Here is a 12778-nt window from a genome sequence, read left to right on the forward strand (position 1 = left end):
TACTGAAGTGTTCACTTTGCTCAGAAGAAGCTTCCTAATGATCCTGTTTCCTTCTCAAAGAGTATTACATATTTCCTTTTTTTTTTAACATCTTTATTGGAGTATAATTGCTTTACAATGGTGTGTTAGTTTCTGCTGTTTAACAAAGTGAATCAGCTATACATATAAATACATCCCCATATCCCCTCCCTCTTGCGTCTCCCTCCCACCCTCCCTATCCCACCCCTCTAGGTGGTCACAAAGCACTGAGCTGATCTCCCTGTGCTATGCAGCTTCTTCCCACTAGCTATCTACTTTACATTTGGTAGTGCATATATGTCAATGCTACTCTCTCACGTCGTCCCAGCTTACCCTTTCCCCTCCCTGTGTCCTCCAGTCCATTTTCTACATCTGCGTCTTTATTCCTGTCCTGCCCTTAGGTTCTTCAGAACCATTTTTTTTTTTTAGATTCCATATATATGTTAGCATACGGTACCTGTTTTTCTCTTTCTGACTTACTTCACTCCGTTTGACACACCCTAGGTCCATCCACCTCACTACAAATAACTCAATTTTGTTTCTTTTTATGGCTGAGTAATATTCCATTGTATATAGGTGCCACATCTTTACCCATTCATCCGATGATGGACATTTAGGTTGCTTCCATCTCCTGGCTATTGTAAATAGAGCTGCAGTGAACATTTTGGTACATGACTCTTTCTGAATTATGGTTTTCTCAGGGTATATGCCCAGTAGTGGGATTGCTGGGTTGTATGGTAGTTCTATTTTTAATATTTTAAGTAACCTCCATACTGTTCTCCACAGTGGCTGTATCAATTTACATTCCCACCAACAGTGCAAGAGGGTTCCCTTTTCTCCACACCCTCTCCAGCATTGTTTGTAGATTTTGTGATGATGGCCATTCTGACTGGTGTGAGGTGATATCTCACTGTGGTTCTGATTTGCATTTTTCTAATGATTAGTGATGCTGAGCATCCTTTCATGTGTTTGTTTGCCATCTGTATATCTTCTTTGGAGAAATGTCTATTTACATCTTCTGCTCATTTTTGGATTGGGTTGTATTTTTGATACTGAGCTGCATGAGCTACTTGTATATTTTGGAGATTAATCCTTTGTCAGTTGCTTCGTTTGTAAATATTTTCTCCCATTCTGAGGGTTGTCTTCTCGCCTTGTTTATGGTTTCCTTTGCTGTGCAAAAGCTTTTAAGTTTCACTAGGTCCAATTTGTTTATTTTGGGTTTTATTTCTGTTTCTTTAGGAGGTGATCTTGCTGTGATTTATGTCACAGAGTGTTCTGCCTGTTTTCCTCTAAGAGTTTTATCGTGTCTGGCCTTACATTTAAGTCTCTAATCCATTTTGAGTGTATTTTTGTGTATGGTGTTAGGGAGTGTTCTGATTTCATTCTTTTACATGTAACTGCCCAGTTTTCCCAGCACCACTTATTAAAGAGGCTTATTCAGTCCCTCACATTTTGCAATCCACAGCTTCCCCTGAAGCTACTCTCTCAAACATAACTGACAATTTCACAAGATCAGGATGAATTTTCACCTTCGTGTGTCCCTAAAACTAGCTCAGAACCTAAAGGAATTTTCAATTCTTCCCTCTTTCTCTCTCAGTCCCACATAATCACTTGTCAAGTTCTATCCCTTCAGGTTCTAAAATGGTGCCCATAATCACATGCTCTTGCTGAGGACTACTCCCCCCTCCCCACGGCCCCATGCTCTCTTGCGAACTGAGCTGAAGTTCTCATCAGTCCCAACCTGCACTGGTGCCAGCGGCATCCCAAGTATCTTTCACTCAAGTGTGTTCCCAGGGGTCCAATGGAGTCTTACTGGTGTCTCCCATCACCTCCTGGTCAACGCCCACAGGACTCCATGCTGCCCACTGAATCAAGTCCTCTTCATCGTTAATTTATTTAGTGTGCTCGGCAAGGTCCTCCCCAGTGTAGCCACAAACTATCTTTGTTCATCCTTATTTCATACCTCATGCTGTCAAATACCCTACTCTTCAAACATACAGTGTCAGTGGAAACAAAGAGGACAAAACAGATTAAAGAGACATTTCTTTCTTTCTTTTTTTAAAGTCTTTATTGAATTTATTACAATTTTCTTCTGTTTTATGTTTTGGTTTTTTGACCGCAAGGCATGTGGGATCTTAGCTCCCTGACCAGGGATCGAACCCGCATCCCCTGCACTGGAAGGTGAAGTCTTAACCACTAGACCACCAGGGAAGTCCCTAAGAGATATTTCTGAGATGGAACAAATGGAAGTTAGTGGCCGGATGGGTACAGGGCAGGGGCAACAGAGAAGAAGGCATCTAGAGTGGCCCCAGGATTCTGGGTCAAATGACTAGAAGATGGAGAATCCAGGCACTGAGACAGAGCTGGGTGGCTGGTGAGGATTTCCATTTAGGAAATATTGTGTCTGAGGTCCGCAAGGAATATCCTGGTGGAGGTAAGTAGCAGCTCACAGATATACTGATCTGCAGCTCATGGAAGAGGCTGACAGAAACCTCTCAGAGATACTGGGTGTCTTCCATTTTAGTGAGGTTACCGAGAAGAAAGAAGGGAAGGAAGGAAGAAAGGAAGAAAGAAAGGAAAGAAAGAAAGAAGGAAAGGAGGGAGAGAGCGAGAAAGAAAGAAAAAGAGAGAGAGAGGGAGGGAGGAAGGAAGGAAGGAAGGCCAAAACTAAGCTATCAAAATTGTCTTTTATTTTCAATGTTTACATTTAACAGTTGATGTAAAATAATAGACTTTTTTTTATCTGCGCCACCAGGGAAGCTCCCAATTTTTCTACAATTTAAATGTTTTATTTGCATAATTTATCTGCTAGCGGTCAGGGCCTCTAGACACAGAGTGTCAAGTGATGACAATGAGCTCAATCAATTGATTGTTATTCTCTTAAACGTCTTCCCTGCATAGGGGACAGCGGGAAAAGTGTCACAGAACTCGCCTGGAGAGTTCTGTGGAAGGATGATCAGAAGGTATGGTGATCACGCATATGAGAACAAAGAGAGAAACAGATAAAAAGGATGAAAAAACAAAAGGTCCTACCACAAATTAACTGATATCATAAGAAGCTACTGTAAAGGGTGCATCCAAGTGTCTATGGATCTCTAACCAAGGCTCATGGAGGACCCGATTCAGTCACGAGGGAACTGACACAGGTCACCGTCTCAGACTGAATGTGCCACCTCCTTCTCCTGGGTCAGAAGAGTGATTTGGAGGAGCCAGGGGATTTCTGTAACTCACAACGAACACCCAAGTGTGGATTCTGACTTCTGATTTAAAGGAGATGGAGTGAAAGCGAACGTTAGGATTAATGTTGGTTGTGTCACAGCGGGAGAACTGCCACCAATGCCACCAAAACCACAGCCAACACCAAGACATGAACCTACTAATACTGGAGCTTCCACCGTGGTAACAGCCACGGAGACAAAAACACCACCAAGACCAGAACCACCAAGATATCCGGAATCACTGAGACCAGAACCACTCCCAACCCCAGGACTGATGAAAACCATAATGATTAAGATCAGAAACAGCGACAAGACCAAAAACAATGCCAGAGAGAACCTCTGAGACCAGAACCACCTAACGTAACAATACTTAAAACATCAGACCGGAACCACTGGAATCAGAGACCAGAACTACCACCAAGACCAGCATGGCCCTAGGACTAGAACCAACATGTCTAATTTTAGTATCAAGATGCTGACCCTTCCCAATGCCGAAACACTGGAATTTAGGGGGCAAAGCTCGTGATAAGGAGGAGCTAAGTACACACATTCTCAAGAGGGCTACCAACATAAGGTGACCTCTCCCTGAGAGCTCCCTAAGAAGGGATACCAGCTACCACCTCACTCCTTCCCCTCTAAGAAGGAGGACTGAGATGTATTGAAGAAATAAAAGAATCACTCATTGAGACTGGGGATGCCTGCAAGGAGAGACTGGCGATCCTCTCTCCAGGTGGGTATGAGCTTAGACTGGATCCACTGATCTGTCCTAGCAGAGCAAGGACCAGAGAACTGAAGGGAGTTGGCAGGACAGAGAGAGGAGCCAGCGCTGGAGCATCCCACAACCCCACCAACTGCACAGCAAGGATGTGAGCACTTCCTGTGGATTAAGTGGACAACACCAAAGGAACCGGGTTTAAGCCATCCTGCCAGCACCCCACCCAACAGGGTTGCCTGGAGGCAAGAAGATCCCAGCAGCACGAGGCAAGCCGGAGCTGGACCTCCTGCTTCAGGAAAGGCAGGTCCTGCAGAGCGCTCTGAAGAATTTACATGTGCTACCCAGAGGGCAGAGAGTCCATGAGAGCTAGAAGAATTTACATGTGCTACCCAGAGGGCAGAGAGTCCATGAGAGCTAGAGACGGTGACAACTACCAGAGAGAGGCATCCAGTTAAGTCAAGAGCTGTTTGACCTTCTCCCCATCCCCTCTCCTTGCTCCCAACCCCAGCTGGACCGAGAATAACTAAAAGGAAGAAAGAACCCCACACCAGTCCTTACCACCGGTTGAGGTGAGAAGAGAATGGACCACAGTACGACCCCACTTCAGGTACCTGGAGCCACGTGTCAAGGCTAGACTAGACAGAAGGGAGATAAGATTTAAATCAAGCAGGGAATCAAAATTTTAAATTGGACTGGACTTTTAATAAATGAAAGGGAATCTGCCCAAGATTGCACGAGGCATGGAAATGGAATGGATTTGGCAAAGCAGGGCTGGAGCCCATGATTTGCTCCATATTTCTATCCCCCTGAGTTGAGACTTCTCAATGAAGAAGGCTGGAAGAGAGAGCTGGAACAGCAGCACCTGTCTTCTCAGGGAAGAGCAGGGTCCCTAAGGAGCAGGCCCAGAGCAACAGGAAGCTCCCAGGGCCAGGGTGTAACCGGAAGATGGGAGGCCTTTCCAGCTGCCTGAGTGAGGGAAACGGTGAGCTCCTCCAGAAACAGTCAAGAACGAGTTAGAGAAACACAAGACTGCTGACCTCATGGCTTGCTCTGCAATCTATCACAATTATTTGTGGCCAGTGAATATAAAGGTTTCAGTTTTAGCTGATTTAATAAAGAAAATCTACTTTTTATTAAATGAGTTGGCACATTCCTTGCTCCTTGCAGCTCAGCCTCACACGGCTATTAACTCTCCACCAGCCTCCTGGTGGCAGCACTTATAAGGAAGGGGAGAGACCAAAGAAGACCCCCAAGGGCCCCCCAGACACCCAAATCCCAAGATACCTCAGAGGAGCAGCTTTGACTCAAACTCAGGCTGACCCTAGGGAGATAACCAAGTGTCCAACCCTTGGGCACCCCAAACTGACTTAGCCTTGCCTAGAACATTCTCCAGGCCCCGTGATGGGACCAGCCACATCCTCAGCAGAAATCACAGGCATCTCGCTTGTTTCAAAGGGTTAATACAGCAACAGCACTGACTTAGTACACTTACTACATGCCAGACAGTTTTCATTTTGCTTGTTACTTTTTTCCTCTTCACAATGGATTAACTCCTCCAGAAAATTCTATGAGGTAGACACCCCCTCTCTACAAATGTGGACACTGAGACGCAGAGACGTTTGTATAACAGGCCTTGAAGTGGTGGAGCTGGGATTCCAACAGCTGACGCTGTGGATGATGAAGACCGCTGGCCTGAAATCTCCGCTTACAGCCTTCTGTGCACACTGCCCCAGTACATGGAAACAACACTGCAGCGGCACAAAGATATGGAAAAATGCAAAAGCGGTCAGTGCGTGACTCAAGCTGGGCAAACACTGCCCTTGGCCAAAGGTCAACAGACTGCCTCAAAACACATTTAAATTTTATAGGGTGGAAGAAGGCAAAATGAAACTCGGTGCCTTGAAGACTCAGCCTCATTTGACCAGGAACAAATCTCTGGGGCTCTCACAGCCTGTTTCAGATCTGCTGATGGGATGGAAAAGCAAGTCTCCATCCTTTTGCCCCAACACTATACCTCGCTGACCACAGAAATCCTAAAGTTACCCTGAAAATATTACCATGTGTTCTAATAAAAGCTATCTATTGAAATGCGAATATGGGGTAGCACCAATAAAATGAATAATGGGGGAGAAGATGTACCTCACTAACCAGCTCTGCATGAGCCCCCGAAATCATGGGACACTGGAGCTGAAAGAGGCCTTAGAAACACTAAGTACAGGAGTGAAATGAGAAGCAGAGAAGTCTGATTAATCTATCCCAGGGTGGATCTCTTTATATGTGTGTATATGCTCATCTAATAGACGTTAGAGCCCTTATTACGTGCCAGGCCCTTTGCCAGCCCTGGGAGTACAGAGGCCACCAAGCCATGTAATGAGAAGTTACATGTGCAAGGAGGGGTTGCCTTGCTTTAATTCACACAAGATACCGTATGGACCAGCATGTTCTAATTCACACAAGGTACGGTATGGGCTGGCAGCACGTTCTAGTTCACACAAGGTACGGTATGGGCCGGCAGCATGTACCTCAGGACACAACACTAAGATGTGCTCTGCACCTTTAGATCTGGGGGTACAAACTGCTTGGCTGAATCTAGTCTACAAATATATATGTCTGGCTTTCAATGCTTTAACAACTGAGAGATAGCATAGGAAGTCTGGATAACCAGCTATCTTGCAAACTAGTACGATCCAGCAATCCTGAGTGTGCATTCTCCCTTGGCAATGATCAGCTGCAGTTGAGTAGAGATTGTTCTTAATAGATGGAGCATGTACCATCAACTTTGCCACAGTCTCCGCCATTCCCTATTGTCTCTCAGGCAACGCTAGCTCCATTCGTTTGAGTCTGTCCAGTGGGTAACTGAGGATGCGATGCTTGAGCTGGGTCCCCCTGGGGCTGATGGGAAAGACAGGATGCTAAAGAAAAGACTGCAGCGCAGGCACATTGGCAGCCTCTTCTTGGTCTTCTCCAGCCTGCAGGAGCTGGGTCCGTCACTGGCACAACTGGTGGCGCAGCGCCTGGCGCGGGGCCAAGGCCAATTGGCGCTCGGTCTGTCCGGCGGCAGCCTCGAATCGATGCGGGCCCACGAGCTGCCCGCCGCCGCTGCCTGCACCGGGCCTGCCGGCCTTGCGCGCTGGAGGCTGGGCTTCTCCGACATGCGCTTGGAGCACTGCGAGAGCACTGATGGCCTCCAGCAGCCCCACCTGCTCTCCACACTGCCCAGCCCCGCCAACCAGGTGATCACCATTAACCCCGCGCTGCCTGTGGAGGAGGTGGCTGAGGACTCGGCCAAGGAGGTGAGACAGGCCTTAAGAGGAGACTCCATTCTGCTTTTCGACCTGCTGATTCTGGGTGTGGGTCCCGATGGCCACACCTGCTCACTCTTCCCCGGCCACTCCCCCCTTGCAGGAGCGGGAGAATTTGGTGGCCCCCCCCATCGGCGACTCCCCAGAAACCTCACACTTCCCGTGTTGAAGGCAGCTCCAAGTGTTGTCTTTGTGGCGACTACAGTAAGCAAGGCAGACATTCTGAAGCGCGTTTTGGACGACAAGCAGGAAAACCCGCTCCCCGCAGCCCTGGTCCAGCCCCGAGCTGGGAAATTCTGCTGTTTCCTGGACAAGGCAGCAGCCGCACTCCTGACCACGAGTGCCCTTCAGGAAGCATTCCACGTTGTAACCGTTGTAACCGTTGTAACCCGGCGCCCGAGAGATGCTGCAGCTGGGACCATGCGCAGCCCGAGTAGGCGGGACCTTCCAGGGCTGGGACCCGCTGCCAGCCCACTCCAGGCTTCATTTTAGAAAAGCCCTGTAGTGCCACTGGAAGCCGATAGGGTCTGGCCACCAGCCCTGCCCAGGGGCTCAACCCATAGGCCCGTGGCTCTGGGTGACAGTTATTAAAAAGAGCATTTGAAGAAAGCAAGAGAGAGAGAGGGAGGGAGGAAGGGAGAGAGAGAGGGAGGGAGGGAGGGAGGGAGGGAGGAAGGGAGAGAGAGAGGGAGGGAGGGAGGGAGAGAGGAGGGAGGGAGGAAGGGAGAGAGAGAGGGAGGGAGGGAGGACTGCAAAACAGTGTGATATGTGTTGATAGACGTAAACACAATACTTATTTAGTGGCTGAGCTAATGCCACAACCTGGCCTCTGCCCAATCATTGTGTCCTGGCCTATAGCAGCCAAGTCTCTACAGTGCACATGCAGACAGCCGTTCCAGACTGAAAAAGACAGGACCCATCACAGCCCCAAGTTATCACTCATATACAGCATCCACAGTGGTATCAAGGCACAGTGGTATCAGGACTCGGAGAGGACCCGAGGGATTGGATTATGCTTACAGCTAAGCCAACCAGAAATACCATTTGCTGGAGGTAAGAAACAATTAGATTCTCTTTGGCATAAGATGAACATTAATCATACCACATCTTAGGTGATCTAGAATGAAACTCCTAAGTGAACAGGGGGATGCCTACCATTCCCCTTCCCCTCCCTATTACCTGCAGGAGGGCAGAGTGCATGAAGACCTTCCATACCAGCAGCCACCAGGGGCTCTTCCAGGAAGCCATGGAGTCCGGTCTCCTGGGGAGCTCACTTGCAGCCTAAAAAGGAGGAAAGATTTGGTTTCCAATCAGCTCTGGACCCAGTGGCAGCACTCATGACTTAACAGACCAACCAAAGGGAGGAACCCTGAGCCCCACATAGTGTCTTGGAAAGGTTTGTGTTCGCCCAGGATGGAGCTACCTATCACAGGGTACAGTCTCTCTGGGGCTCTCTTTAGGAGGAGTCCACATCAAAGTCAGGAGGGCAGCTAGACCAGCCTCCAGTGTGCAACCCGTACCTCCAGCCCTCCAGAAGCTGAGCCATCTCTGCACCAGCCACTTCCCAGCCCATGTGTCAGAAGCAGGGTGTGGCTACTGGCATCCCACTCAGGAAGCCTGCATGGAGCCAAGGGTTAGGGCACCTGCCAGCTTCCGCTGCTTCAGGCAAAACTGAGTCTAAGCCCAACTAAGCCAGCCCAGAGAGGGGAAGGGAACTGCCTAAGGTCACACAGCAAGACGATGACTTTTCTAGGACTGGAATGCAGGTCTTCTGACGGTTCAAGGCTTTCCCCACCAGAGGACACCGTTCATCCTCGGAGCCTCAGCCGTGCAGCCAGAGAGGCCTGAGAGTTGAGTTAAGGGAGGTTCGGAGAGAGGCCTGAGAGTTGAGTTAAGGGAGGTTCGGAGAGAGGCCTGAGAGTTGAGTTAAGGGAGGTTCGGAGGGCACAGCCTCAGGGCCATAGTAGCACAATCTCCTAAAAGTAGATGAGGGCAAACCAGCAGAGGCCCTCTGAGACCAGGAGGGCAGCGGGGGCTTTCTTCAGAGTTCTCCTGACAGTTTGCAGGGAAATCAGAACGAGGCGAGCCTGGAAAAGCCGAAAAGCCGAGGTCACCCTCGCCTCTCGCTTCGCCTCGCGGGCGCCTTGGCGGAGCCGGTGTCCGGGGGCGGGTCGGTGGCTTCTCTCCATCTGGAGAAAGCATTAAGGGCCTGGCCTAATGCGATCCGCAAATGTGCTGCTGTTTCCGACCTGAGGCGGCGACTCTGGGCCGAAGGGAGGCGGCCAGTGCGGGGCCCTGGGACCGTGCGGCCCCCTCGCTCGCTCGCTCGCTCGCTCGCTCGCTCACAGCAGCCGTCCCGGCGCGCACTCCCCCCGACTACCCGCCGCCTCGCAGTCCCCGGGCCCCCGCCGCCGCCGCGTCCCAGTCCCGCACGTCCACTTGCCACAGCGGGCGCGTCACTCAGCCCCTGGCGCTCTAGGTGCTCGCATCCCACTTGCCAACCGGCCGGACCTTCCGACGCCCAAGACCACTAGGTGCTGTCAGCCCGTTTTCTACCTAGAAAGTCCCAAATCTGAAAACCCCCAACCCGGTGGAGTTCCCCGCAGTCAAGCGCCCCTGAATGCCTCTCCCCCAAACCACCGGGACCCCACGGGAGTTTGCCCGGCCCGAGGTCTCCGAGCCTTGCCGAGCGCCCCGGTCCTGAAGCTCCCGGGAACACAGCAGTGCACCCTCCCGCTCGGAGCCCCGCAACCCCGCTCAGAAGCCACCGCCCCGTCTTGCTCCCCCGGAGAGAGCCTTCCCACCCCCGGGCGCCGAGCTCCTAGCACCCACCTGGCGCCGCAGAAGCGTCTGGGACGTGCAGCCCGGGCCGCGCGGGCTCGGCGCACGCGGAGGAGAGGCGGACAGAAGCGGCCCAGTCAACACCTCGTGCGGAATCCGGGACCGGGACCTTCCCCGACGCTGGCCTCCAGCCCGCGGCGCCGCAGTCGCCGCCGCCGCCGAGAAGTTAAATGGGGCTGGGACGGGGCCGCTCCGCCTCTCCCGCCCCCTCCGGGCGTGCGGAGCAAGGCGCTGGCGGGGGCCCAGAGGCGGAGGGCGCGCGCCGCCACCTGCACCGCCCGGCAAGTGCACGGCGCGCCCGGGCGCCCGCCCGCCCTCGCGTCGGCCCCGCGCCTTCCGCCCGTGCGGGGGACGCCGGGGGCGTGAAGAGAGTGCGTGAGGGGCCGGGCCGGGCCGCTCGGAGCGCGCGGGGCCGCGGCGACGGCGAGACTCGGCTGGAACGCTCCGCCGCCCGCTTCCTGGAAGCCACTCCTCGCCTAGGGCCGGCCGCCAGGCGTCGTGCCAAGAGCCGGGATTGCCGACGCCGCCACCGCCGCCGCCGGCAGGCGCGCAGGGGAAAGGCGGCCGCTGCGCCGCGAGCCAGCCGGGGCGCTCCGCCTCAGCCGGAGCTGGGAGCGGGGATGCCATCGCCCCTTCCCCCAACCCCCGCATTTCCCCGAGCCTCCACCCGCCCCGCCAGGGCCCCGGCGCCGACTCTGCTAAGTCAGGCCCAGCGGCCACACGGAGGCTTGCCCGGAACCGCTGGCTCGTGCCTGCGAGCCTCCGGAGCTCTGGCCAGGCGTGACCAAAGTCGGAGACCAGTGGCCCCACCCGGCCTGCGCCGCCTCTGCCTCCGGAGGCGCCCAGCGCAGGTCCTGTGCAGGGGCCGGTGGACTCACCACCCGGACTCTTGGCTGCCAGGGACCACCAGCGACCGACCAGTAGGGGTGCCTCGTAAGCGGGTACCTGGTGCCACTTCCTATGAGCCGAGCTTGGGTAACAGAGCTGCTCAGCTGCCCAAACCATGGGGTGCCCAGGCTTGGGATTTGGGGTGGAGGTGTCAGGCACCGGGACTGGGGTGAATTTCCTCGTGGACTTGTGGAAGTGAAGTAAGGTGGAACGCTTGTCCCTGGCCTTGGCCTAATCTCAGAGGTATAAATCCAAGGGCCCGGGATTGAAAGTCTCACTATGCCCCCGGCTAAGTCCTACCACAGTCATCATTTCCTTGGGTGCCTAGTGTCTGCCAGCCACGTGCCAAGCTCTTTATGTGCAGCTTATCTTCACAAGGGCCCCGTGGTGACAGTAACATTATACGCATTTCATTGATGGGAAAGCTGAGGCCCAGGGGATAACATAATTTGTACACAGTGAGTTGCAAAGTCAGGGTTGGAGCCCATATCTCTCTTCTCTCTAAAGCCTCCATTTGTTCATCTCTGAAGTTGCTTTCCTGCCTGTTCTGTGTTTGGTACATTACAGGTGGTGTTAGAGCTTTACGGAGAGGAGCTGGCCCTGCACGCCTACCTCCCCTATCTTGCCTTCCTTAACTCGGCGACTTCCTCTGGCCAAGAGGAGGATCTCCAGGGCGGTCCATGTAAAACAGCTGGAATCTTGCGGGAAGTTAGCAGAGGACGTTCAGTATGAAGGAGGCAGAGGAGCAGGTGGCCGTGGGAAGACTAGTCATTGGGTGGGGGCGGGGGGGGGCTGGGCTAAACCAGAAAGAATGCAACCATGTACAGTCGATTCTCCTATTCACCATTATCAGTTATGTTCTTATAAAGTAAAGGGAACTTTATAGTGAATTTGGGAATACCAGACCATTGATCCTGGGGAAGATACAGGGTTAGATTCCTGCCAGCCTCTGGTCACCACATTCTCGTGAACCAATCAGTACATATGTGTGTTTCTCCTTAAAGACATCTTGCTTAATATGTATTGATTCATTCACACTGAACCCACAACGCGGGCCTGAACGAAGTTTATCTAACACGGGTATCTTATCTAACACAAGGATTTTCTCCACAGGGCACATCACAGCCTTCTTCTGCTTAGGGGCACTAGACAGCACTTCAGCACTGCTCTGGAGGGCCATTTTAAACAGCAGAATCACCAAGAAAAAAGACCGAAATGTGAAAAGTGGCACTGAATAGGCCCTCAAAGGGTACCTGTTTACAGTATGAGAGCTGAAACAAGAAGGCAGAGCATGGCCTTGATGGACCTTAGCTGGGAAAATACATATCAGGCAACTCCAAATGTTCACCCCTCATCAGAGGACCATGAAAGTGCTGCAAGCGTTGATTTGGGGGCTGCAAATACCTTTTAGCAAATAGGCAAGTTCACAAATATGGAATCTGCAAATAATGAGGATTGACTTTGCACTTCTCCTATCAAGGTAGGGTAGAGGAATAATGATGTTAACATTTCCAAACACTTACAATGCACCAGGTACCGTTCCAGGTACTTTGCTTGTATTAACTCAGTCATCACACCAGCCTATGAGGTAGGTATAACTTTTATTCCACTTTACAAATGAGGAGACTGATGTAGAAAGATTTAAACACTGCATGTTCTTAGCAACTAGACTATACCGCTCCTCACGTCACTCACGTTCCCAAATGGAGTCCATTGCAAAAATTACATGCATATTCAAGACGAAATGGAGAATTCAAAGAGACATGCTTGTGCAGTGGCAGCCCTGCACTTCCTGT

General features: G+C 51.8%; 1 protein-coding gene and 1 pseudogene across 2 annotated transcripts in view; one reads left to right on the top strand and one right to left on the bottom strand.

Moving 5' to 3' along the window:
* ADAMTSL3 (ADAMTS like 3) overlaps window positions 1-12778 on the bottom strand; it is a 526198-nt gene that overhangs the window by 358379 nt on the left and 155041 nt on the right. The window contains 1 exon segment of the mRNA XM_079912635.1: window positions 8433-8514. Within this exon segment, the coding sequence (XP_079768761.1) occupies window positions 8433-8514 (82 nt within the window).
* On the top strand, window positions 6819-7623 carry LOC307181854 (6-phosphogluconolactonase-like; annotated as a pseudogene). The gene has a single exon. The product of its transcript is annotated as a 6-phosphogluconolactonase-like (transcript).

This window comes from Stenella coeruleoalba, assembly GCF_951394435.1.
Source record: "Stenella coeruleoalba genome assembly, chromosome: 2".
Lineage (NCBI taxonomy): Eukaryota > Metazoa > Chordata > Mammalia > Artiodactyla > Delphinidae > Stenella > Stenella coeruleoalba.